Source organism: Apteryx rowi, unplaced genomic scaffold (genome assembly GCF_003343035.1).
Source record: "Apteryx rowi isolate R43461 unplaced genomic scaffold, aptRow1 scaffold_455, whole genome shotgun sequence".
NCBI classification, from domain to species: domain Eukaryota; kingdom Metazoa; phylum Chordata; class Aves; order Apterygiformes; family Apterygidae; genus Apteryx; species Apteryx rowi.
In genome coordinates this window covers 241,824-269,522 of record NW_020450711.1, presented here as the reverse complement: position 1 = coordinate 269,522, position 27,699 = coordinate 241,824, and the positions used below count along the sequence as shown (strand labels likewise).

The 27,699-nt window shown below is 43.0% G+C and overlaps 1 protein-coding gene across 1 annotated transcript in view; it reads left to right on the top strand.

Moving 5' to 3' along the window:
• The window catches only part of CYYR1 (cysteine and tyrosine rich 1), a 52,915-nt gene that overhangs the window by 22,891 nt on the left and 2,325 nt on the right, over window positions 1–27,699 (top strand). Inside the window, exon 3 of the mRNA XM_026077490.1 lies at window positions 26,560–26,717. Coding sequence (XP_025933275.1) covers window positions 26,560–26,717 — 158 coding nt within the window. The remainder of the gene's footprint in view (window positions 1–26,559; window positions 26,718–27,699) is intronic.

Sequence of the window (27,699 nt, the reverse complement as noted above, 5' to 3'; positions counted from 1 at the left end):
GGCATGAGAGATGCAGTGAGCTGGGCAGCCAGGCTTCATGGCAGGGATGCTACCCCGCCCAACGTGGAGGAGAAGTCCAGCATAGCCGAAGCTTTGGGAGGCATCGTCGGGGCTCGTCTGCCTGCAGACAAGCTGCTCCGTAGGCAGCTGCCCCAAACCAGCAGCTCCTGCTCCTGCTTAGCACGGCTGCCCCCGGGGCTGGCGGGCTGAGCTGGGAGGGAGCAGCACAGCTGGCACAGTGGATGCCAAGGAGGACAAGCAGACTGGCAGTCAGCCCTCAGCTCTGCGTGGCTGAGAGCTGTCGCCTGCTCTCCTTGGGGAAAGGTGGTGCTGAGCGAGCAGGGAAGGTGCTGAGAGAAGTGGAGCGACTCTGGGCAAGGAACGTTTCTCTTCTCCAGCGCCCCTCTGGCTTTCAAGCCATGCTCCTTATCTCCTCCGTTTCCATGGAAGATAGGCGAGGCTTTTTCCAGACAACCTTGCTCAACGGCGGGACCCTTCTTGCTCTTCCAGCCGGCTGTGCTGTTGAGGATGTGATATGGTTCAAAATTTGGGGGGCAGGGGTGCCTGATTTTTAATCATGAAATTAAAATTACATTAATTGGATTTACCACACAAAAAATCCTCAAAAGCTTTTGTAAGTGAGAAATTAGATTTACAAATCCTTGCCTTGACTTTACAATACAAATCCTTCCAATAAATCCTAAATATGCTTTCATATATAAATCCTTTCTTTACCCTTGGAATGGAAGTCACTGATTTATGAATCAGAACGGTAAAAATCCCAAGGTTGTATCAGGCTTACAAATCCTAGCGTAATTTTTTAATGGAACGTTCTGGTCTTGAGTTTTTGTGTTTTGTGTTGCTTTATCCCGAGAACAGTGAGTAGTTTACATCTGCTTCTACATTTGCATGCATTGGCATAGGTCCTGATGTTTTATTTCACCTGGGTCGGCAGCAAAAAACTGCTGTCCGTGCTAGTGGATGTGGTAGGAAGGTGATCCTTTTTCTTCCTCTGGAGACTTGAAATGCTTGTAGCTCCCGTATGAGAAGCAGCAGAGCGTGCTGTGTTGATGACCCCTCTTGACGGTGACATGGCTCCCTTTGGCTGGTGCATTTGGCGGTTCGCTTCCCCCAGGGCTAACTCTGGATGGCGCCTCTCTTTCTCTGTCTAGGCCACCCTCTTGCTGCTGAACCTGAGATCAGAAGCAGACGTGGTAGAGATGCTGTGCACATCAGAGGGCTGTAGAGTTCAGCAGCAGCCCTTGGCTGAAGATCAGCCAGGCCAAATGTGGAAACCGGCAGAATGAAAACAATCCTGAAGCAGAAAGGTTGCTGCTCAGAAGAAGTCAAATTTGCCAAAACTGTAAAGGACACTGTCACAAATTTAAAGTGACTTCTCAAATAAGACTAAGTTTACTTCTGAATAAAGAGGAGAATAACTTCTACATGTAAGATGTTCACTGCTCTTCCTTTGGCAATCTTATTTTTGTCTCCTTTTCGTATGTGTTGCCCTGCTCTCCACCTTCTCCACTGATTTCCTTCTTCCTTGCTCTGTGAGGCAGGCCATTTAGACCTGGGCAAAGCAAGAACAACACATAACCATGCCAGATAATTACAGCTGCGCACTCACTCTGCACTGATACAGACAGTCGTTCAGGGCTGCTGGCCCTGGCTAGTCTTCTGCACACGTCCATCACGTTTGACTGTTTTCCTTTGAAAACTTTGTTCCCCCCCAGCCAAGGGCACAACTGCAGCGCAGGTAACACAACTGGGGGACACCTGGCTCAGCAGCATCAGCTGCCAATGTGTTGTTTCGCACTTTGAAAAGCTAAGTGACTTTTTGGAGCAGACGCAGAGGCTCTTGGCATGAAGCTGCATTTCCGCAGGCGTTGGAGAGGTAGCAGAGTCAGCAATAGCTCTTATGGAAGCCCTCCCAATAGGGGAACAGATGCTTTTAGATGCTGATCCAGTTGTCTTCCTCTTGTGTTGGACCCGCTGCCCCAGGACCCTCCCAGAACTGAGCCCAGGAGCTGGTAGGAGGGTGCAGCAGTGGTGCCTGTCCACTCGCTTTGCAACTATGGTGCAGCAAGGCCCTCTGCCACTGTGATACRCTGGCCCAAGATTGCCCTCACAGAAAAACTCCTGGGAAATAGCCATACCATCTTTTTGTCTTAGAGTTTAACTGAGTAAATGCCTATGCATGGCAATATAAAACAGGAGGAAGGAGGTGTAATTAGATAAAGGGGAACTTTGGCAAAGCAACTTCAAGTCTGGTTGTTTGAGATACTGAAGTGAAACTAGACTGTATTTTTGAGAATTACTGTGTTTGCAAAATTACAGTGGGAGGAGATAACCAAATACCTGCTTCTGTCAGTGGGCATATTATTACTAATGGGAAGTTACACTAAAGATTTCTTAGCTCTATTTCCTTATTTTGAAACTGCCAAGAAATTGTCACATCATATTCTGCATAATTTACTACTACAGATGTTATCATTTATTTTTTTATGTAGCTATCATTTTATTCCCTATAGTCATTGAAAGAGATAATGACTGGGATGTGATCAGCGATAGGGAAGAGAACCCAATATGCCTGGGTCAGAGGTTTGATGCTTGGTAGATCCATGCCAGCAGCCGTTGCCAGCTTGACTTCTGCTTCATAATTTAATCCTGCATATTTAGCATGCCCAGTATTCCAGTATCTAGTACAAAGCCCAGAGTTTAAATCATACTGACTTCCTAGAAGATACTTAAATCCTGGAAACACCTTAAAAAGAGCTTTGATCATGTGATTGGTTCCTCTCCCAAGTGGCTAGTGGGACAGCTTAGAAGAACATGGTTACATGCAGTGTGTTATCTGTTTCAGTGGCTGGGTTTCTTCACCCGATTCGACTCGCTGCCAGCCCCTAGGAATGATCTGCAGGTAATCATCTGTCAAAGCCATCTCTGGCCGTTCTTCTGTTGTCCTCAAGGAGGCGAGTGGTGGGGATGGGCCACCTCGGAGCAGCCCTGATGTCTTGTCCTAGATCCTTCCATAACAGGGGGATTCCCACTGCGAACACCACACCTGCAATTTTTTTAGTGTGACCCCATGTTGTACCCCTCAGATATTCCTTCTGTGCACTGGATTGCAGGCTGGATTTTTTGAAGTGCAGTCTTTTTCTGCCTTGAAATTTGGCTCAGGCAGTCTGAGAGGTTCTGTGCTTGTCTGGAAATGCAGACGTGCTGCTCTCCAGAGCAGGTCACCTCCACAGTGAGCCCAGGCTTTTTGCACAGCCTCATGGACCCTGTGCATCAGGAACAGCCATTTTTCTCCATAGCAGCAGGGCAAACCTTTTGAGGATGAGTTAGCTGGTCAGCCTCTGATCGTCTGTGCCTAGCGGTCATAGTTTCACGCAGTAAGGCCAAAATGTCCATACTACCCAAACCTAGTGTGCAGGCGCTGTGTCATTAACGTGCACAGATGCAGTTAGTCTAGCATGGTTTGAAGTCTTTTTTCCTAACTATCTGCAGCCCAGCTGTGTCCAAGATGCACTGCAATTACAACACGTATGCAACACGGCACATATGCGCATATTTCTTCCTGGGAACAAATATTTGTTTTCAAGGCAATTAATGAGACACTTAGGCTCATAAAGATGACAAAGCAAAGCTCAAATGTGACACTGTGTTGCCTTATAAAAGTTTGAAAAATACTAGTCGAATATAGACTTACAGCTTTCAGAGGAAGATTACTGGCTTAACTCAGAGTTGCTGCTTCTTTTTTTTTGTTACAGTTAGAATTACATTAATGAATGATATGTACACCTTTTTATAACACATGTTGTTACTTGTGTTATGATTGTGCTTATAGTAAAGTGTGTTCTCTCTTAACGTCATTTCAAAGGTAGTTTATGAACAACACAAACAAATTCAAAACTTTATGAGAACGAAGAACAGGAATATTTCTTATGCTGATGCCAGACTTTGAGTCAGTGCTCAGCACTGGTAAATAAAAACATAATTGAGGGTTCTTTCTTTATGAGAGATGTAAGATTTTTTTTCCCTGTCCACCAGCAATTCAGAGCTTCTGTGACAAAGGAAATAGGGAGTYGTATAACGTCAGTAATTCTGTGTCCAATTCCAAAATATATATTATGCATGAATAATTCATTGCCTGGCCAGCAAAGAATTTCAAAAAAGATTGGGTGTACGCCATGCAGATTAACGTTGGCAGAGTTATATTGCCAATGCCATCATGGCTCCCAAAGTATTTTATGTTCATGTAGACTCAATGCTGAGGGCAAACAACTGCTTCCAATCACCAAGTCCTGAGCCAGGAGCCTGCCTGGTTCCTTAAACAAAAGAAAACACATTAGTAGTTTGTGGTTTATCTGACACATGGAGAAGTTGACACAAAGATTAAAAGTATTGAAACATCAAAGGGGGAAAAACACATTGTCGGGGATTTTGATCAGACTTGTTCCATAAAGCTCACTCATATTTTCTTACCTACCTTCCTGACTTTTGTGCCTAGTTCAAAAGTGCACAGCAGCACCATTAAGATTCCTGGGGAATGGGTACTCTCTTCCTGTGTTACATTTGTGCCATCATTTAGCTTCTGGTTTTTAAGGACTGAGCATGTAATCGTGGCCTAAGAAGTGCATGTGCTCGTTAGATAACCCAGCCTCAGCTATAGCAGCAGTTGCATGAAAGAAGGAGCATCACTGAGATCGATGAGCTTAGGGCACTGCATAGCCCATAGTGCCTGACGGGCTCCCAGCATAGGAAGGTCCCAGTATCATGCTTTTAAAAAGCTCTTGCAGAATCTGCAATGAGGATTTCTCAGAAGCATTACAATCTTTTTTTTTTTCCCAACTACTTCTTCTATGATGCCCAATTTACATTTTTTTTCCTCCACTGCTTTTCATCTTGTGGGTTTGTACATAGCAAAGTGAGTGTAAACTCCGACTCTAATTTGCAGGCTTTTTACTGTCATTTTTTGTGAATGTAAGTGACCACACTAAAGTGCAAAGCACTGTGAAGAATGGGATGCACTACCAGATTTTCTTCCTGTTTATTAACATAAGTTAATAGTTAACAGAAGTTAACAGAACAGTCTTTTCTTCCCATTCCTCCTTTATCAGGAAGAGAGGAATAACTCCATTCCACTCACCTTCTTGCCCCATGCCTTAGTGCCAAGTGAAAGCAGTGTTCTGTATTTTCCTGGACCGCAGGAAGACTAGAGACCTCAGTACTACCCAACTATCAAATCTACAGTGTAACTCTTCACCTTAGAATCACTAATTCCATTTATGCTTCAGTCAAGGTGGGAGAAAAAGTCTAAGGGTTACTGTTCAAAAGGGGGAAAGATGTCAGAAAAATGTACTTCTGTGAGCTACGCTCAGCTTATCCGCAGTCCTCAGTGCTTATGTATTGAGTTCAGCAAGGATTAGTGTTTCAATAGGCACTCTGTTTGCCACAGTGCCTGAGGCAGGAGAAGCCGCCAGTAAAGCCAGCGTCTGTTTCTGAATAGGGATACCTGGACCAGATTGAAACTACCAGTAGCACATTCTGGGGCTGCATTTTACCATTTGTTGCCTGTCTTGCTTATACATCTGTGCTCTGAAATGTAGCTTCTTAAGTTTAAGTTCATAGTTTGCCCAGATCCAAACTGATGGATCATGGAAATTTGCTAGTATCTGCAAATTGCTATTCATTGAGTTATGAGCCTCCTTGGGTCAGGCACGCTTTGCAAATAGTGAAGGAAATTCAAGCTCAGGGTCCGACCGAATCACTGGGAGACTCTTTGGCTCTGCGTCATATTCTGGAGCAAGCTCTTAGACCCTCTCCCCCCCAGAGGAAAGGATTTTGCAGCCTGCATCACATTTGTGCATTCCTGCACAAATCTCTGGGCCCTGGCTGCTGAGGAAGCCTCTAGCAGTACTTTTCGACATCTCCATGTCTACTGCAGTAAAATGCTTGCAAGTTAAAAAGCTTATTTTGCAATAGGGAAATAGATGCCAGTGGGAAGATATGAGGGCTGGAAATCCCAGGTGCTTTTTCAGGAACTGCCACAATTCAACCTCTTGTGCCTCCTTTTCTCCTGTAAACTGGGGCTGTTTATTTTTATAAAACTAATTTACTGTCCCTAACCCAGTTAGGGACACAGGCATCAACTTGAACAACTTAAAAAATGTAATTTCTAGTGTTTGGTTTGGCAAAGAAAACCTTCTTTGTAGAAGTGAATGTATAAAGAATCTGTTTGTCTTTTCAGATAGCTAAGAGAGGACAGGCAGTGAAAGCAAAATCCACTCTGTGGCTGTAGTTTGTCCAGCCATACAATACCTTCCTCTGTGACACCTCCATTTTATTTGATTAATTCTGCCAAACGTACTCAGATCGTGTCCCCAGGTTGGGAGACTGGTAGGGTTGGAAAGGAGTAGATACCATTTGCCTCTCCCTGCCAACCCCAGGGCAGCAGCAAATCTTTCTGCCACYGCTGTCGCTTCCAGGCTATGGTTTTCTTGGCTGCATTTCCCGGCTTTGCACTTCTGGCACTGACTAATTTCTTAACAGCTCCACGTAATAGGAGATCTGCACGCATCCTAAAAAAAGCCCCTGAGGCTTCTCTGTGGGAGGTTAGTAGGGTGGGCACAGGTGTTTGAGTGAGGTGTGATTTAGCTTTATCTTCATAAATTTAGAAGATGATAGACAGGTGTTTCCAGTGTTTAGCCTTGAAGGTAGAGAATGTGTTTCCTTTAGTTTGGTAATGCTTGGATTGTCTTAATTGCACGGCATCTTATTTATTTTCATCCTTCTACATTAAACCATGGAGATCTTTGTTTTTCTGAAAATTATTGTTAGGCAGCTACCATTGAACCAGCTATATTATTGAACTGCTAGACAGGGTTTTTTTCTTTTCTTTCTATTTAAACTGTTGCCTCTTATCTCCAGCTTTTCTGTATGACATTTTAATGAATGGCCTGTTCCCTCAGCTCAGTTCATAAAAGCTCTTCTACCTCTGATTTTATGTCATGTCAGCTTGARACCAGAATAGGTGAGTTTAACCTCTAAGCACCTGTGTGCTACATTTTTAAATATAATATATTCTTTGCAGGTCTGTGCCAGTTCTGGTATCTCTATAATGAATGGCTTTGTGTTTGCTTTCACCAGGCAGAAATGTTTGGAAGGGACAGAACTTCCCATTGACCTGATTCGGAGGTCGTATTAACATTACCAAAACGAAAAGAGCCCAGACTTTCAATGTAGACTAAGCCTTACTGCTGCCCCTTGCCCTGAAATGACAGTCAAGCTTTGTGCAGTTAAAGTAAACTTGCTCCAGTTTTGTATTTTTTTAATACAGTGGGCTGTAATTTGTGGTGACAAAGTGACAAATGATTAGCTAAAACCTGAAGTGTCCTTGCAGCGTGGATGGGACTCTTTGASGAGGAGGTGCAGCCAAGAGCCAGCGGGCAGCTAAGAGCCAGCATTGGGTTTTCTAAGAAAGGTCATCCCTGCTAATGAGTTAAAACTCATTATCTCATTACTTCCTTGCTTAAATACTGAGTACTTAGATATCTTGGAGCATCTCTGTCTAAGAGCCTAAGTTATTTAGAAAATTAGATTCTGGGCTGTAGATTATTTATCTGCTCTAGGAATTGGAAGACCTATTTCTTCTCTCATTGACCATAGTTTTACATGGAGGATGTATAGAAAGAGTCAGTTGGATGCTATTGAGGAAATGGGGAGTATCTGCATTAATTTGTTAATTTTCATAGAGCTACATCCTCTCAAGCCACTTGGGGATCTGAAACAACTTTTTTGTCCTCTGGAAAGAGGAAAGGAGAAGCTATTCTCCTTATTGTGAATATTTTTCACACAGACAGGCTGTTAATTAATTAAAAATAGGTGATGTCCCTTAGAAAGTTGAGAAAGAGATTTTCTCTGTCTCTCACCCCCTGTTTTCCCTTACCCTGAGATGTCTCATTCACCTGAGGCTGAAGGTCGAATAGCTGGATCAGAAGCATGGTAAGAAGTGCCAGTCAAATGCAGTCAAAAACCATATAGACTCTGTCTTGGTGGGCAACTCCCAAGGGTCAGGAGAAGCAGAGTATTTGATTCTGACTTCTGTATTGGATAAGCATTTAAACTCTCTCTTACTTCAAATCAGACCTCACTGGTTGCTGGTAGTGTAAACTGCCATTGATTGAGCATGATTTGCATTTTGTTTGTGTAGAGCTTAATTCTGTATGGAACTAAATAAGCTAAATGAAATGGCTTTCTGTGCAATCAGTAAATGAGGAGAAGGCAAAATTAAAACATGACTGTTCCCTTTGACAATTAAATAAGAAAAAATAAAGCGTGGTTTAAATCATGTGAGCTTTCAGCTAATCCTCTCATTAGTGGTGAAAACCTTTTTCTCTGAAATCTCCTGAACTCTATTTTTGAAGGGGAAAATAGAAAAAAAGCACTTTATCAAATTGCTGTTTTGAAACGGGAGAATTTAATTTATCTGTTTCTCTTCTTCTCAAAAGTTAGTGTTTACAACAGAGCCTCCAGACCACCCATAATCTTGTAATGGGCCTACCACAACCTTGAGTCTCTAAACAGATGTTTATCTGAGCATTATCTGATTCCCTTATGGTGGGAGGGTCTGTTCATAATCCCCAAATGCATTAAAGAAATGAGCGGGTTGTAAAAACATTTAGAAAGAGATGAAACACCCTTCCAAGAGAAGTTGCGATGGAGGAAAGCAAAAGCTCCATGGGACTGACATGATTCCTTGAGTTCTTCGTGCTACTTCTTTGGCAGCTGTGATGTTTATTCTTACTGTGGTGACTGTACTCTGAGGCGTGTACTGAATGTCATTCTGAAAGAAATGTCTTAGATGCTAGAAATACAAAGACACTACTTTTTATTTTACCTTTGCGTATTTGTTTTAAAAATTGCAAGTTGGGTCTTAAAATAATGGTAGATCGTCATTGAAACGGTCTTGTTAGAAGGGTTGTTTTCTTTGATGAATGCAGGACATGAAGGCTGAAAATCAGAAGTTATCCTGATGTTTAAAATGACACTCTTACAAAACATACAAGCACATATGTTGCTTTATCCACATGAGTTCTCAGATCAGAAAAAAAAGAAGCTGTAAATCTTTCTTTTTACAGTTATCTAGGTAGTAAAGTAGGGCAGAAATACGATGTGAAAAAAAGGATTATTAAATAATTCCTGAGCAGAAATAACCTATAGAAACATAATAATTAATCAACTACAAAATCACAAACTTCATTACTCACAAGCTGGCAGGTGATAAGAAAGGTGCAAATGCATTTTTATGGCAGGAAATACTTCCATTAAATTATACCATGAAGTCATCTCTACAAGTCTTTGCATTCTCTGTTGCTTTATTGGTTTTGTATCTACTTCACCTTCTATTTGGTGCTGTAGACAAGAGAGTAGTGCCACAGGTAATGCATTTCTCATACTTCTGGATGCATGCTTGTCAGGGGGCCAGAATTCAGACGTTCCCATCGCCTCCCACCTCGTTCACTCCCATGATRTGTGTGTGCCATTTCTGCTGCATTCCTGAAGCGCGCCTGTCCCAAATCTTCATTTTGGTTGAAATGCTCATTATTCACAGAAAAGGTGAGAAGCTGCAGTGCCTCCACTTGAAAAGTGAGGCGTAAACCAAAGGTAGAGCACCACTGCTCTTAAAGCTCAGTCTGGTTTTAGAGAAATCAGTCAGTCTTATTAGCTTTACTTAAGTCCAGGATTAGACCTTGTAGGCCTTTATGTCATCTGAGCTGTCAGTACTTAAAACCCTGTTAATTCTTAACTATATTCCCAGCCCTCTTCCATTTCAGTCAATGTCATGTATTAGGTGCGGTGCATTCTGCTACTTCTGCCAAGTCCCACATACTGCCACTTATTTTTCTATTCCTGCTTTCCTCATTGCATTTAAGCCCTGGAGTCCCAGTGCAACAAAGCATTTAAACACATGTTCAGCTTTAAGTGATGAAGTGTTTTGTTGAGTCAGGATCTTTATATTCAGCTCAGCCTGTTTGAGTGAGAGTAGTCTTTTAAATTTGAAAGGTACAGGGAGAGATTCTCAGTGGCACAGAGGACCAATTAATTCTTTCTTTTTTCAGYGTCGTTGGTTCTTCATTATAGTTGCCCTTAGATTCCCATTTTTTACTTTCTCTGCTTTATTGTRCCTTTTCTTTTTCTTCACTCTGTTCTTCTTTTATTTATCACTTGTCTTCTGCAGAGTTGGGAAGCACAATTTTATTTTGTACTTCAGAAAATTTACCCTACAATTAGTTTAATTGAATGACCAGTTCATATTGGCAAGTCCGTGACGTGCTTCTGGTACCATGAGGCAGGTGTCAATGAATGCCACTCTCACAGAAGGCAAGAGCTGTCCAAGGGTACTGTCTCACCACAGTTTGTCCTGATGGGATAAAAATATCCACACTGGACTAAATGTTTGCTTGATCTAAGAGTGTTCCCATGTTTTGTATGAGAACAGTCAATGCATGCAGCTGCTTCAGAAAGAAAAGAGCTGAAAACTTGGATGAGTTTAAAATGGCGGTTGCTAATGAGATCCTTCTCTCTACTTCTGAGCACCATTTCCCAGAGCTTTGGTGACTTTGCATTGACTCAGAGGGACATGCCCATCCTTYTGATGTGTGCATTTTTTTAAATCTGCTGCAGCATAGCTTTGAATTCAGAACTTTCACTTGCTCTGCACTCCCGGGTCACTGCGACCAGGCTCCCGCTATCATAGGCAACACATCATGTGATTGCTTTTATAAATGTGCCAAGCTCAATATTCAAACTCTTAAGTAGCTAACCCCTGCTGCAGCTACTGAAAAGCTGTTCCAGAGCCTTACATCTGATGGCTGAAAATCTTTTCTTTTGCAAGCTTCCTCTACAAGCATAGTAATTCTAGTGATACATTTCTAATTGACCCTGCACATTTTGATGTATAGTTGTGAAGTAGATTATTTGGTCCCTTCTTAAGTGATTATGTTTCTAGGCTGAAATTGTTTTGGGGAGCTGGTGTGTGGCAGAGTATATGTCCTTGCATGCATAACAGCGTTCCTTTTCAGTATATTAGTCAACTGTGTAGGCTAAAGTGTATTCCCTGAGTCAAGAGTGTAATTCCTGTTTAATCAGAACAGTAGTTGATTCACATAGGCCAGGGGACAGAATTCTGCCTGTTTTCTTAGGGAAACGTTTTCGTGTGTTATTTGACCACGCTATTGGCCTGTCTGCTCTTCCCAACAGTTGCATGTACGTCTCAAATGACTGCAATGGACTGTGACATGTTAAAAAGAAGGGCCCTATAACCATATATTTTAATGAAAACTGCATTAATATGTAGTTTAGTGGTTGTGAATGCTTTTGCTTTTGAATATTTTGCAAGCCATACTAGAGTATTTAGTCACTTCCTTCCCACTGTTGCAAAATCATGTAAAGTGTAGATTAGTTAACAGGGCATGACATAAAAGCAGTACTTACGACCTCAAGGAAAACTTTGAAAAAATGTTATGTTTATGGATCATTTTGTTAAAATAGCTCAGATTGTCACTACGTCTCTATTTTTATTGCTAGAGATATTTGCATGGGTATGAGCTCTTCTGGCTTGTGGATACTGCTAATGTTTCACAAAGCAGTAATGAATGTTCAGCACGGTTAAAGAACATGAACTCAGTAGAGCGTGCAGTATGGCAAAGGACACCTGAAGGTTGGCTGCGCTTTGGTGTTCCCGGTTGTGTTTAACTACTGTCARCTGTGATAATCACAGCATGGGATGCACAGGATGGAGCACAGCATTTCTTTCAAGGTAGTTGAGTAAGTGTCAAAGCTGTTACCTTCAGCAAGGCTAAAATGGAAGGATAACATTTTAATTGTCTGACAGGCGGTGGATTTAGGCCTTTGTTCAGCAAAGTACTTAGAGTCTATTGACTTCACTGGGAGTGTTTTATTTAAACCTAAGCATATGATTAAGTTCTTTCCTGAGGTTGCCAAGCGAGGCCTTTAGGGAAACTGCTTCTCGCCTTCCGTGCATGGGAGGGGAAAAYGCATTTAGTTCTGTGTCTAAAGAAATTAGGGAACTTCATTAGCATAAAAAGCAAGGGAAAGTGATGCTGAAAACTGGGAGGAAGACACCAGGAAGGCAAAGGGGTGTCTCTTCTGCACGGCTCTACAGGAATAAGGGCTGTCCGGTCTTCTGGAAAAGAGCAGGAAGGGGCTGGTGGCTGCTCGGTCTCCCTTGCTGCCGAGTTAGGGTTTGCCCAGCCCCTCATCCAGGCAATGCAGGCAGGTGAGCGTGGAGATCTTGTGCTTGCCAGAGAGATTATTGCTGTTTCAGCAGCGACTGGCTCTTTGCCGGCCCCTGAAGAACTCCAGAGATGGACAAGGTCAAATCCAGCTCAGTGTTACTTAATGTAGCCTATGCACACATTCTTGCCATTCAGTGGCTTTTGCATCCTCAACACAGCTGCCTTCAGATAAAGCAACCTTCCTTATTTTGTGGAAGCCCTAAGAGCCACAGAATACTTTTGTAATTGCAGTTTTTCTTTTTCTTTTTTTTTTCGGTTTTCTGACTCACAGTTCTTTTCTTCAGAARCATAAAATGATTCATATACCCAAGCACATAGCTCACTTTACATCTGTAAATGGCACTTTATGCATGCTTAACGAGGGTATTCCAAACCGCCAAACCCATAATTTGCTTATGCTACTTAATAGGGTTTGAATCCTGTGAAGGTTCATGTAAATACTTTAAGTTCACGGTAGGTTTTTGCAGGTTTGGGACTTACAGCTGGAGTGTCCAGTGGCTTGGGCTCAGTGCATCTTTATCATTGTGGCCCTCATAAGCTGTCTGGCACAGCACCTGGGAAGAGAGAAAGAAAAATGGAGTTGGCGTGAAAATTTGATACAGAAAAGAATGCAGAAGAGGCTCTTTTATTGCTTTCACAGGGCTAAGAGAGCTGAACGTTAAAGTACATTAGAAAAAGGAGATGAAAAGGGAAAATGAAAAACATTTTTTTTCTTTCACTGTGCTCCAGAATTTCTAAAATTAAACTCCCAGTGTCTTATTATTTTTATTGGAAGATATGAGGGAAAAATCCCCGTGCTGGATAATTCAAAGCCTGGATAGATTTATTTAGACTCAATAACTACAGTAGCTAGCACTGCCTTTGTAAAAAGCTATTTCGCTGTTACTCAGGCAATGCACATAAGTTATAATTTGCTTTTTAAAATGGAATCAAATAATCTGTGAAACTGGGTTTTAATATCTCTTAATTAGGATTTTTCCTCCCAAATCTTCCAGGAGCCACTTCAGATTACTTAATTCTAAAAATACATCTTTTGCATTTTTGTTCTACCAGGCAGAATTCTAAAAGCAGTAAAGTCTTCCAATTTGAGTTGAAATTTAATAAATCATAAATGCATTTTTGGGACACAATTTATGTTCTCAGAATCACATTTCTGAAAAGGGTGAAAATATTTTTTTTGGTCCATAAAATGGTGTTGTGTGCAGGCATCTGTTCATTTTCACATATGTTATTGCTTAGTGTTTTATGTTATTTCAGTTTGTTGTTATTTGGAAGAGAATTTTTAGTTTACAGTCATCCAGTCATCTTTTTTGCGTAAAAGGCAAACTTCTCCTCCTCTTCCGACCCCCGACCCCCCAAAGAAAGCAAGAGTTAACGGTCTTCTTCTCTAAGCTCTGGGACTGATTTATAGCTCACTAATGTCGATGAAAGACTACTAATAAACAATATTATTAATTAGGAAAGGACCATGAACTGCATGTCGAGTGCATTGAACTCTGCAGGGATTGGAAGTGGGTTGACTTTATACCATCAAACCTGTTATCTAGAGTCGTGGCTGTAGTCAGCAGGTACCTGGCCCCAACCCCAAAACGGCTTCAGCAAGTGGGTCCTACCCTACCTGCCCTGAATGCTTGAGTCGCGGAATGATTTGCACCGGCAGCGTCCCACAGGCTGCTGCCATTGAGAGTAGCAAAGCATTGCTGGTCTTTCTGGTGGTGCAGGGGGGAGCCAAAGCTTCCAGTTTTCCAGTGTTTATCCTTTTCCGATGATGGCGTTAATATGGGACGTTTTGTACTCCAGGTGTGGTTGCGTTAAAACCAGCTGCTCTCCACTGAGGAACACGTGGGAAAGCAGCTCATCTCACCTGCTGCAGCTGCAGCAAACCATGGTCCAAGGGCAGAGGAAGATGAAATAGTGTGTGCAAAATAATCACAATACGCCCCCCAAAAATGTTGTCTTAGTACCTCCCCTTGGAGGCCAGGAGGGAAAGCTGCAGTTAGGAAGAAATGGAACTAATCAGAATGGTGGAACTAGGATTTGTATTATGGTTTTGGTAAAATCTAAGATCTTGCAAGTAAAGAGAGTAACTAATAGAATATTATCAGCCATCAAATGTTACTAAACTAATACCACCATCTCTACCACTGTTAGGACAGCAGCAATTTCAGAGAGGTGTAATTTATGAAGAAACAGCATTTCTCTGAAAATAAATTATTCTGGATGATCTGGGACCCCGTGAAATTTTATATACACAGGGAGTATATATCATAGGACACCAGAACAAGATCTGTAATCCCCCCTGAGGCAGAACGATGGCCAACGAAAAAATAGGCTGAATCAGCAAGGAGCATTTCAGGGATGGCAATCCATATGATGCTCTTCCAGTTCAGTTAAATCTCCGCTCTGGCACAAAAAAGGCTGAAGTTGGCTTTGTAATATATGTTCTATGGGCATTTGCTTGGGGTCTTCTCCCTCTGCACACCCTGATCTTCATTTCCCTGAAAGCTCTCCTGAGCTCACATTAGGTTTGTGCCGTTTCTGTTAGCAGATGATAAAGCAGTTCTTCGTAATGATTCAGCAAGTATTTAGGATCTAGGCAGAAATGCTTCAATATTGAAAATGTGCCTTACTTAGCAAATTACATAAGCCGTTAGATTTGTTTTTAGGTTACTTTTGTCTTCAGAGCTGACCACCAAGAAGGAAAAAAATGTTTCTGTTGGCCTCAACTTTTCCAAAATTGGGAAGGATCTCTTGAGTCAGCAGCACGCAGTTTCATATGAAGCGTGGTCTGAATGCAAGATACCAAGTTTGGGCTTTTGCCTCTGTTAGCATATTTTGAGACTGAATGCTTGAAAGATGGCCTGTGTGGGAGCCCATGAGGGGAACCTAGGGAATCCAGGGTTGCAGCCTAGTGGGAGAAACAGAAAGCCCCTAGTCKTTATGAAGAGCTGGTAAGTAAACTGTGCTCCTTCTGCCAGAAACACTGTAGTGATAGTAAATTGTTCTCAAGGTGAATATAATGGAAAATTACCTACTCAAGTTAAAACTTGTGTAACCTTTGGGAGGTCCTTTCATTTCTTAGCAGGAAGAGTCACATTTGCGTAATACAAACAGGTTGGCTCATTAGCAAACCAAATAATAACCTTGTACTTGGAGTTGTATTCAGTGGCGTTTTGCTTCTCAAAGACAACCCTGTAGTGAAAAGGATTGAACTGGCAGGGAGATGACATGCAGTTACCTTGTTAAATCAGTCCTTGACTTTGGGCCATAGATACATGGTCAGTTGAATTTGGCATAAGTTTATGCTGCCCTGGGGAACAGGCGAGGAAGTCTTTACAGCGCTGCCATCCTGAGCCACTCAGCCCGTTGTGCTAGCCCTGGCGTTTGGGGGAATGCCCAAAATGGGTGCCGTGTCCAGGAATCGGGTCCCAGCTCTTAACAGCTGAGAAAAGTCACCCTGATGCCTATCTTCTTTCAACCTCTTTGCCAAACAAAGCACAGCGCTACTTCTTTTTCTTTTCCCCCTGGTTATTTTTCAGAAACTTAGACCTAAAGGTGTGGTTGTCATGGTAAGGGGTGGAGGGTTTTTTTGCCAACAACCAGTTCATTCTCTTTCATTGTTTTCTGTTTGTTTCAGCTAAAGGARATATGGCAACAGAGAACGGTTAGCTCATAGCTCTGCCAACARCTACAACTTGTTCAGCAGTGCTAGGGGGTAGTGGCTGGATTGCACACACAAGGCTGTTGAGAAAAAGGAAACCTTATGTGTAGAAAATTAAAAATGGGAAGGATCAGCCTTAACAGTGCACAGCTTTGCAAATGAAGGTGGTCAGAAGGGACACAGGGGTGTGAAACTGTGAGGACAGACATCAAGGCCAACAGCAAGAAAATGAAGGGATGATGCAGAAAACATCCTGGAAAACATCTCTTTAGTTTCCACATCTAGTGTTTACCTCTCTATTTAGCCAATTGCCTTGGAAATCATGAGTAACTACTCTTCTTAATTACAGCCATCACAGTTCTTTCTTTTTTTAAATTTGTTCATCTGTGGTTTTGAGTCTTTTTGTTTTAAAAAAATATTTTCCTACTGAAAAAAGAATAAGTGCAAATTCTGACATTTACAACTAATAGCTGGCCTAATCCTGCCTTTTGACCAGGAGACCAAGGAAGCCCAGTGCGAGGTGCTGTCCCCCGAGCTCTGGGCTCTGCAGCAGCCCTGTTGCCCTCAGGGAGCAGGACCCGCAGGCACAGACTTGTCAGATCTCTTTGAGGCCTCACGTAGGTAACCATGCACCATGGGCCCACAGTCCAGCTATGAGCGAGCCGGCCAGCTCGCCATCCTCCACCGTACATGGTCCCAGGGGACCCCTCTGAGATGTGCTGCTGCTGCCCAGGAGCCAGAGCCCCACATTGCCCCTGCAGCTGGATGGAGGTGCTTTGCATTAAAGGGGTGTGCTGCCACTTTCCATGTTGCTCAGACACTTAATGTCCCCTCTGTCCTGCCTTGATGGTTTTCTGCCTCAAAAGGCAATAATTAAGGGTCCTGTCTATAGGCTGTTTTCATTAGGGCCCACTCACTTGGTTAATTTACAGAATAACAATTAGTCCTGTGCACAATGTTCTCTGGCAAATCAAAATCATGTCAAACATGGCTGGCTGCAGGGTTTATTACAGGCTTGAAGCATGGAGTAGGCGTGTTAAAAGTCTCCGAACTGTGAACCTTTCTTTGGCTTGGCAGGCATGGATTCAGGCCAGATCCAAATCTACTGTAGATGCAAGCCTGAGTAAAAGTAGGCAGGTCTGGCTGCCAATTGCTCTGAGATTTCGAGATCCTACAAACAAAAAGTCCAGAAATCAGAAGAGCAGGTCAGGCTTTTATGGCAAAAGCTTCCAGGCGGGGGAGCTTCAGGATTCTCCTGATCTGAGCTAATGGGACATAAAAATATATAAATAAAAATATATATAAATAAAAATATGTATCATATATATCATATACATTATATATAAAATATAATGTTATATATATTATATATATATATAACATAGTATATAATATAAATAAAAATATATAAATAAAATTGCTGTCAGAAAGACTATGTTAGGAATTTACCAGAAAGATAATAATCCTGAGATTCTCCAAAGTGTTTGTATGCAGCCACCAGGCTAGTGCCAGAAGGGAACAATTAGTAGGATTACTAAGTTTGTGATCTTCTTGGAAGGCCAACACGTCCTCCAGACCTGGCACGCTTGGCTTCCYGGAGGGCTGGGAGGTGGCAGCAGCTTCAGCCTCTCCCTTTGTTGTTGATTCAGAACGTGTTTTAAATGGCAGACTCGGCCAGCAATGCAAACGGTAGGTGTACAAAAATAAAAATCCCTAAACTAAAGCAAAGGTTACATTAGGTATAATAGTGTCATAATTTTCTATTTAAGACAACGTCAGGCTAGGCCCTGGGAGCACAATGAGGAACGTTTTGAAAAGTGGAAATGCCATTATGCATGCTGTTTCCTTTCCAGGGAAGCATGTGAAAGACATTGCATAGCGAGGGGAGGTCACGACTGCTGAGAACAGGACAGGATGTCTGAGCAGGGGAAGGTGGGGCGAGATGAGCTGCTGCAAAACAAGCACAGAGAAGCAGCAAGAGAATGTGAGGGTGAAAACTGGTAACTGGAAGCCTCGGCAATATCTTAATCAGAATTCCTTCGGATAAAATGTGGAGAATAGCTTTTTCCCGCTGTTATTTCTGTATTTCTGGCTTTTTAATCTCTTGTTCTAATTTAAATGGTCACGGAAATGTTTTTCACATGCTAGTAACATCCTGACATTTTTGAACTACCAGACAGATAGTCTCAGTGTTTCATTTCAAAAGCAGTGTTTGCATCTGTGTCTGATGAAAACGCTGGACAGGCTGCCACTGATCAAAATGTATTTGCTTAGCCATGATCAGTTAGTAACTCAACACCACCATGTATTAAGTATTGTGAYTGTCATATCGCTGCTACATGCGCCTCCCAGCTATGTGCCATGCCTCATTCTCTCTGTCCCCAAAATTATTTCTGAGACAGCCCTCTTCATTGCACTGATTCTCAGGCAGGGCGGAGGCACGGTTTCTGCAACCTCCTCTGTGTCAGACAGCAGGAGGATCTCGGGCTCGTTGTACACTGGCAGTGGAAGTTGTTTGGGAACCAGCTAGAGGAAGGTTGCTGCCCACCTCCTCCAGGCCCTCGCTATGGTGGCAGCAGCACTGGACCTTACAGGCCTTTCTGGGTTGCTTATTTGAAGCACTTTGCAGCACTCCTGGCCAAGCAGCATCCCCAGCAGTGTGCCAGGGAGAAAAATGTACCATTTTGCCTAAAGGAAGTAAACATAAAATATCCACATGTTTCTCAAAAGGTAAGTTGTCTGAAAAGCCTGTCCAAGGACTAGCCCAAACCAGAACAAGCTATAATTGCATGTCCTTTTGTTTTGCAGTTTATATGATTTTCTCTCCGGTGCTTTAAGTATGCCATGGCTATGGTCCAGTGGATCTGCAGCCTTTTAACAAGCTGTAGAACGAACCCCACTGCTCATGCACTGGTGATACAGGAAGATGGGAAGTACTATCCTTTAACCCTTTTCAGGGTTATGTAGCTTAACAATATGGAGCAATCTCAAATGATAACCTGGCCACAAGTAGCAGGGAGGAGGGAGGTGAGGAACCAGGATGGTTAGCTGCCACCTTTTCATAGTACGGGTGTTACTCAGGGTATTTTGCTGCTCGAGTTAATAATCTTGTGCGTATAACAAAGTAGAAAGAGGACAGCAAAGAGGAAACAATTCTGAGGAATTAAACATTAACAGCACAGCTTAAATGCAATTGAACAGGAGTGAAAGAAGGGTAAGAAGCTGTTCCCCAGGGAAATACTGTCCAAGTACAGCTTGTACCCAGTTTTAATAGGCAGATGGGATTTGTTTACGGAAGCAGACAATCATCTCCTTCCTCTGTGTTGTAAAATGTGCCTCTAAAGGAAGTACCAGTAGGAACTCTGCCTAAGCACAGCTTGCAAAGTAATGCCTCAAAGACAAGCCTAGCGCATTGCATTTGAGTTACTACTCTGCAAACTAATTATTTAATTTAGAGCAGGGGGCAGCATCTAGCTGACTATTTTACTGATTCTCAGGTTGGACAGTTTCTCATTCCACGTTACCCTGGGTTCTGTGCTCCCAGGTTGTAAAAGTTTGTGGTGAGAAGGCTGCTGATTTAGCAAGGGAGGACCCAGGCTGATACAATCATTCCTCCATCAGCTTCTGCTGTGGGGTTCTCCAAGTGCCCTAGCATAAAGCCAAACTGCCCTGGAGAGCAAAACCAGGCTCTTGGAGGAGTACTTATGGCGTGTTTTTGCCCCTATTAGAACTAAGGGGCGACTGTGGGCAGCTGCAAACCAACCAGAAGGAGTCCGTCTGCTCCGGCATCCTCAGGAGAAAACTGCACTGCTGCACTTCTGCTGTCAGTCCCAGCAAACCAGGCTTTGCCAACCAAATTAATAAATAAATGACCCACCACTCCCTCCCCCCAAGTAACTTCAAATCAGATTAGCAGTCCAAAGAGTACATTTTTCAAGACTTCAGTGGCTGGATCAGAAGATCAAAGATCATTGATTTTTTAAATTTTATTTTACCTAAGAGAATGAGTTTTAAAAAATCCCTTACCAGCTGCTTTTTGAATGCCCAAAAGGAAAAAAAATTAAAGGGTATTTATTAGCATTAGAAGTAGTATTCCAAAATGTATTACATGCATTATTATTAATGCTTTTCTAGAGATTCAGTGCCAGCAAATCATAGATAGAAAGAATTGGCAACAAATTAATTGGAGAACTAAAAAAAGTACTGGAAATTAGGATAGATGATGAGATGGAAGAGATGAGATGAGCTAAATGAAGACTATTAAAATGGTACCTCTTTCTTGCACTGAAATAGTAATGAAATACAGTGAAGGAAAAGTGGAAATACTGATCTTCATGTGCGTCTAACAACCTCTTGCCATATTTGATCGAATTTCTGTAAAATTGCTAACATAAGCTATTATAACATGAAAATACCTTTATGCCAATATAAATGCATCTCTGGTAGGGATTTCTACTACTTCTGTAATGATATTCTATAAATTGATATGGTATTACAGAGTGAGCTGGGCTTTTGAAAAACTGGAGGCTTGAATTCACCTGTGCTAGGTTTAGCCTGTCTCCTTCTGCAGAGGACATGAGTCGGGGCACCGTGACAGGAAATTCAGTGGCTATAACAACAACATAATGCATATAGGGGAAAACAAGCCTAACACCCCCACAAAATGATTGGCTCTGCATTGACATTGCCTTTTAGAAATGAGACTTGGTGCTATGGTAAACGGTTCCATAAAATCTTAGCTCCCGACTCTGTGACAGTCAAAAAACCAGATCTAACAGGGATTATTTAAGAAAACAATAGAGAACAAAACAGCAAACATTATTATGCCTATGTGTGATACATGGCTCTTGCAGACCATATGCAGTACTTGAAAACAACAGAGCAGAATGAGGAAAATCACAAAGCCCAGGTGTGCCCAAGTGCAAAGCCCAGGGTGCTCAGAGGCACGGAGGGGTTCCCATACAACGGACAGCTGGGAAGGGCAGCCCTGCTTCAGCCCCCAACGGGGCTGGCTGCCGGCACCGTGCGAGGGGTCTGTGAAATCGTGAACAGCATGGAAAGGGCAGCTGGCAGCTCAGGAGCTGAGACCTGGGAGGCTCGCATGAGAGCAGCGGCCGTGCGGTTCAGCATGAGCCGAAGGAGGTCGTTCTTCACGCGTGTGATCAAGACAGGGAGCTCCTGGACCCGTGATACTGTGGATGCTAAAAATTTACCCGAGCTCAGAGGGAGACTGGGCAGGTTTGCAGGGGGAAAACCTACAGAGCGATGGTTTAAAAAAGAAAAAAAACAACTGTCTGGGTCAGAAAGTTACTGAGCTGCTAAACATTGGAGGAAGTCAGGAAAGAAACACATATTTTCTCCTTTTTCTTACACTCTTCCCTAGACTTCTCTTTGGCCATGGTCCCTATTGGGTTCTCCAGTTTAAGAAAACCCTTAGAGCTCTTTCAGGAAGGGAAAGGGCTACAGGAAAAAAGAAGCCAAGAGAAACCACCTGACAGTGAGAGACACCAAATGCGAAAAGGGCAGGCATGTGAGGGTCACGCAATGAAGCGCGGCAGAGCCAGGGCTGGCAGGACAGCGAGGGGAGCACCCCACAGCCTCGCTCCCGCAGGGTSCCCGAAAGCAGGATGCCACCCAGCACTGCCCTGCCCTGCCACACAAGAGGATGAGCCAAGAGAAACCGGCCCCTGGCCAGGGAGGATCAGGGGCAGGAGAGGGGCTGCGGGAGACACTTCCTACGGGGTCGAGGAGGCTGTCTCGGAAGGGGCTGACTTGGTACTGGTGGGGTTCAGGGCATTGTGCCAGGGTCTGCAGGCTTGCTGGACAAGCTGAATGAAAGGTTTTGTCTTTTCCTTGCAGTTTTGTGCTAATAAACCAGACTCCTAGGCAAAGTTTTGTGCTCCGCAAGGTAGCGCGCATGAAGTTAGAACAGAGCCCAAGAAGGAGAAGTTGAGGCAGTATAAGGCTGCCAACGGCCTAGGAAGTCCCTGCTGTATAGCAATGCAAGCTGTGGAGACATTTTTCCTTCTATTTCCATTTTTTTCATTTAACTTTCACACATTTCAAAATTGATAGCTATTCAGTCATCATTCTTCCTCTAAAGAAACTTCAACCAATTGAACCATAATATTTTTAGGCCTCTGAGATCCACTCACCCTGCAGCGTTTTCCCTAACTTGAGCAAGTTTGACAGCTGCTTTGCTTGCCTAAATCCCAAATTATTAGCCTTTTGGAAGGGAGAGTGGTGCTAAATTAACTTTATTCCCGCTCATTAAGACTCCAAGGAGCAGGAGACCTCAGTCTCTCAGTCATCTCATCTCTAGCACGTGCAGGTTGGAGCAGCAACTAGCGATGCCTCTGCCACTTGTGTAAAAAAGGGCCAGTTACTGGATCCCCCGAGTTCTCTGATCCCGGGCCCCGGTCCGCCCTGGCTGGGCCCTCTGCAGGGAGCACTGGTGGAGGCTGCTGGATGCTCCAGGATCTCCAGTGCGTCGGTGCTGTTCAGCAAACAGCCTGAAACCCTGCACAGGACTTGCTCTGGGCAGAAATATCAAGCTGTACACGAGGATTATGTTCTTTCCAAGGGGTGCTGCTAAGAGCAGGTGGAAAGCTTCTCTGAATATCTAATTTTTACCTTCACAATTTCTCTTGACATTCTGCTGCTTTAAAAATATTTTTCCCTTCTCCCTCTTAACTTTTCTGTATGTTCTTTCTCTATGGCAGTATTTTTTTCTTCATACGTTTTCTTGCTGTAAAGGATCTTGCATAATGTTTTTCTTTAAATGGTTTAATTTCAAAGTTTTCTCTTGCTTCAAACTTTCTAGTTGCTATGTGACTCTGCTATGCGGTTTCTAGGTCTTCTTTTGCTTTAGTGCCCTTTATCTCTTAGGCAGTTTCCCTTGAAAAGCTCTGCAGTGGTGATAGCATGAAAAATATCATCTGTATCTCTCTGTTCACAGTGTAGAATTTTAATATATCTGTGAGAGAAGTAGATGCAGACCAAGCAAGCATTTTGTAGTACAAAATAATGGTTATTTATTTATAGGATACTTATTTTCTAAAATTCCCAAATAGCATGAAGAGAACCTTGGCCATGTTATAAGAAAAGACTTTTTTTTTTTTTTCCCTCGTATGTTCTAGTCATACCACAGGCTTTCCACAAAAAGAACAATTTATTTTTGTAATATATGCCCAGAACAGTTCTTGCAGGACTGTAGCGTTGCCAGGATTTGATGCAGAGAACGTGCAGCCTGATTTTTTAAAGACAGAGTGCTCACAGCTTGTCTTGGAGCCTTTGTGAGTGGCAGGTGTTCCAGGTCTCCAAATTAGGATGTTTACAGTTTGACTTGCTGTCAGCGTTATAATGTTAGAATACTTCTCTCAAAATCCTCCAAAACAGATCCTTTTAAACTGAAGCATTTGACTCCTGTAGCAATTTAAAATGCATGACATTGGGTTTAATCTGAAGCTCACCAAGACCAATGAAAGTCTTTCTGCTGATATTCAGGCAGGCTATAACTGGATTTAAAAAGTGACCTACATCTTTTGCTCCATGTCTCAGGCTCTCTTTGCTCAACTATCCATAGGTGGTCTAAATTTACCATTGCAGTGTGAAAACATGAATCTGTGAACAGCGGTGGGTCTAGCTGTTTAAATCACTTTCTGGCCTGATTTCTGAACTGTGAACAAGACTTTCACTTCCCAGTTTTGTCATCAGAGCGAAGCTGGTGAATGTTTTCTTTGGTGACCATTTTCATCTGCAGTTCATGGCTACACCAGCCGGAGCTATGGTGAAGCCAGCAAAAAATGCTGTAGCTGATATTCCTTGTTTTTCCTATTGAACTGGGTTGGCTAGCTGGCAGATGTGTTTTTTGCTTGCCAACACAGTTGTGTTTATACTGGGAGGCCTTTACAAACGGAAAAACAATAGGACTGTGAGTGAGTCCTCAGGTCTCAGATCTGTCACCCAAAGCAATAGAGTTGATAGGTATCCAGGTATCTGCTTAAGACCTCAGGAAAGGCAGAAGCTCTGTTTGAAGAAGGTATCAGGCATTTTGTCATCTTTGTTCCTTTTCCCCCTAAATCTGCATTGATATTAGCGGAGCAATATTGCTTTGAAGCAGTCACTGTTTATGCAGAAAGGGAGAGTGGGATGTGGTTATGAGGATGGAATGTCTGGTAGGCACTGGTGCACAAAGAGTGCTTGCTGTCTTGCCAGTGCAGCCCATCGATTAGGGCAACCAAATGGCACCCAGCTGAACACTCCTGGAATCAGTGGGACACCTTGGCCTTTGGAGATCGCTTAAACTCTATTTAAAATGAGCTTTATTACTATGGAACTTCTAATTTAGCTCTTGGAAGGTAGCGTGTGCTATATGTGCAACGTTATGTGTTATCCACTTGTGCCAGCCTTTAGAATGGAAGTCACCTTCTCCTTGGCCTGCAGTCACTTAGAAGTGCAGCAAATCTTTTTAGTTTCTGGATGGAGTAGATTAGCCTGGCGGAACATACCTGGACTGTATGTACTGTGAAATAGTGAGCCCTGCACAAAGAAGAAGTACAGTGCAGATCCTGAGGGCAGCAGTCAGTAATCTTTGGTTCTGTTTCTTGCACGTAGGAAATGGTTTATTTCAGCATAATGATGATTTTGTGATACAGCGTTCCCATGGAAGGGCACAATGATTCATCCACTTAACTATTCTACTGTTGTTTAGAATAAGTGTGCCTTTTATTATGCCTGATTTGTTTTAATTGTAGTATTATAAGAAAACTTGCTGGAATGAAAAGAATATTGTGTTAAAGTATCTCCTGAACTGAACCATTTTCTCATATGGCAGTTGCTCTCAAAATGGTGATAATGTTCCCAGAGAGAACTGAATRTGAAAACCAGAAGGTCACCTGGTCACATCTTCTGAAAGTTTCAGGCTGTATTTTTTGTTAGAAACAAGAGTCCCGCTACCCCTTGATAGTTTGCTCCTACGTTACTCATATTGGTTAATATCAAAATACTTGATCACATCAGTGTGCCAAAATGGTTTTTGAGCTACTGGTTTCATCATCAAATGCTTTCTGCCATGAGTTGGGGTTTGATAAATTAGACCTTTATATATATTGCAAAATATTAACAGGTTTAGTCTCCCTGCACACTCTTCATTCATTGCTACGTAGCAACAGAGAGTAATTTAGCCCCCCGGCAGTGAGTTTTAGTAAGAAAGAAAATTGTCTGTGTTTACTTACACTATACAATTCAGTAATTGTATTGCATACCTTGGCCAAGTTGCTGAATAACTGGGGCCTAAAAACAAGCTCTTAAATTTATATTTATATTCCTAAGTAGAAGGTCTGATTTTTCAAATATTGAGTCTACCTGAAAGCCAGTAGGTTATTGGCGTTTTGAAAATCAGGCCTGCTACTTCTTCCAGTGCTTGTATGGGAAAGCCAGACTATGTTTTAGACTCCTTTTAATACTTATCTTTGTAGTTTTGCAGTGCCTCTTTTATTCTCTGCATTGCAATAATTCCTAGTGGAGCTTATTCATGCTGACTAAATTACCAATTTAGATTGATTAAAATGTCCAGTAAGAAAAGTTTCCAGCAAGGTTGCTACTTAAAATCTTTGCTAGAAGATACAGTGATGCATAGAATAAGAATATTTCTGGCAGTTCATTTTGCTGTTTTCATAAAAGGACTGACTATAAAAAACATCATTCATGTAACATATGTTTCACTCCCTGTGCCTGACAACAAGCCTGAGTGAACTGAGGTGCATCAGAAAGGCTAATTTTGCCCTCAATATTATTAGGAGCTCTTCAGTGCAGTTAGTCAGGTTTGTCTCCTCTGTGTCAATGCCRTAAGGCTTCCTTTCTCTATATAATTTCAAGGAAAGTCTGATTCATTACTTCAGGGTCTGAGCTAAATTCTTTCCTCAGGACCATTTTAAAAGAAATTGTTTAAGCCCCAAATACTTGTTCTGGCTGCAGTAGTAGGAGTGTGAAGAAATGGCCATTTGCTTTGCTTCTTGCTGCTCATCCACAAGGAGAGGAGGCTCTCCTTAATCTGCGGGCTCAGAAGCGCAGCAGAAGGACTTTTTGACCTAAGATAAAACCATGACAAAAATGTTCCCGTGGAAGCACAGCAGGCAGGCACTTTGGGATGCTTCTGGAATATATTACTGGGGATAACTTACTCTTTCTTTTAAAAAGAAAATTGTACCAATACTGTTAGGAAAAAAAGTCTTGTGTGATGAGGAGAAAGAGAAGAAATTATTCTTGGTAATACTTAAAAGTTCTTAAATGCAGGAAACCCTGGAATGGCCCTGGATTTAACATACACTCACTCAGGAGTGTGTTCTGGCACAATTACAAAGGTGAGACCTTGAAAGAGGAGTTTCTCATTTTAATCTTTAGGATTTTCCATTTCTTTTATTTAGACACTCTCGTGGGTCAATATGTGCAGCATTTTCAATAATCAATATGCACTTTTTTGCTCAAATGAGGGCCACTCCTGAGAAAAGTATTTTGGTTTTTAAGCATTCTTTGGCTGATGCTGACTGCATATTTCCATTCCCCTTGCAGAGGCACAGCAATAGCTGGAATTGTTTTCGGTATAGTATTTATAATGGGAGTGATTGCTGGGATTGCCATCTGTATCTGCATGTGCATGAAGAACAACCGTGGGACTCGAGTAGGGGTCATCCGAACGACGCACATCAACACTATCAGCACGTACCCAGGTAAGGAAGCTAAATTGCACCCTTGCAAGAGCGCCTGTGGTGTCGTGATAGTGTATCTGTGGAGAGTTATGACTTTACAATAAATCGGGGATGTGAATATTTCTATGAAAGGAGGCTTTTCTCGGTCAGCAGGGGAGTGGCACGACTCCCTGCCGAGCAACGCAGGACAGCTTGACCCGCACAGCGTTAGCTGGAGCAGTGCTCTGCCTGCGCTAATTTATTCTGCTACTCAGTGGGCTAATTAGCTCTGGCCGGGTGCCATATTAACCCAGCTGTGCGGTTTCCGGTGCCCACAGTAGCGTGTTTAGACCCTGCTCAGGGTGGTACTGCATTGTGCCGTGAAGGCTTTTGCAGCGTGCCAGCAGCCCTCCGACGATGGATCCCTTGTTTCCCGCTTGGGTTCTTGTTCTTGTGTTTGTTCATGCTCACGTGCAGTCAGCTCTCTTTCGTTGCCCAGTATAATGGGGGCCTGGCCTACCAYAGGCAGGGGGAAAACCTGGATAATAAGGTCTGCGGATGGTGCTGCAAAGGCTTCCGAGTCATGCCGTGTGGAGTCAACTGCAGTCTGAGGTGGCTGGTACTCAGCCAGAGCTAACAAGCCCTGCTGGATCCTGCTGAATCCCAGCTGACTTCTACAAAGGCGTGCGAGTGGCTTTGCAATGTGTTCCCTGTTGCACGTTCCGGAAGGGACTGCTGGCTGGCACGCCGCGCTGGATCTGAGCTGGCTCGCTGCATCCGCCTGGCGCCATGCCTCCACTGAGAGGAGTATGGAGCACAGCACAGAGATGCCCCCGTGGTGCCTTGGTCAGAGTTAGCTGAGGTCTGGCGGGGCTTGCTAGCTCTAGCTTAGCTCTGGACGTGCGGGCTTGTTTGTGCAGAGCCGGGAAGCGGATTTGCACCCTGCTTCCATGTGTTTGTCAGGTGCAGGGCAGCACCAACGGAGGCACAGAGTCCAAGTCAGATCTGGCACAGAGTTAATCAG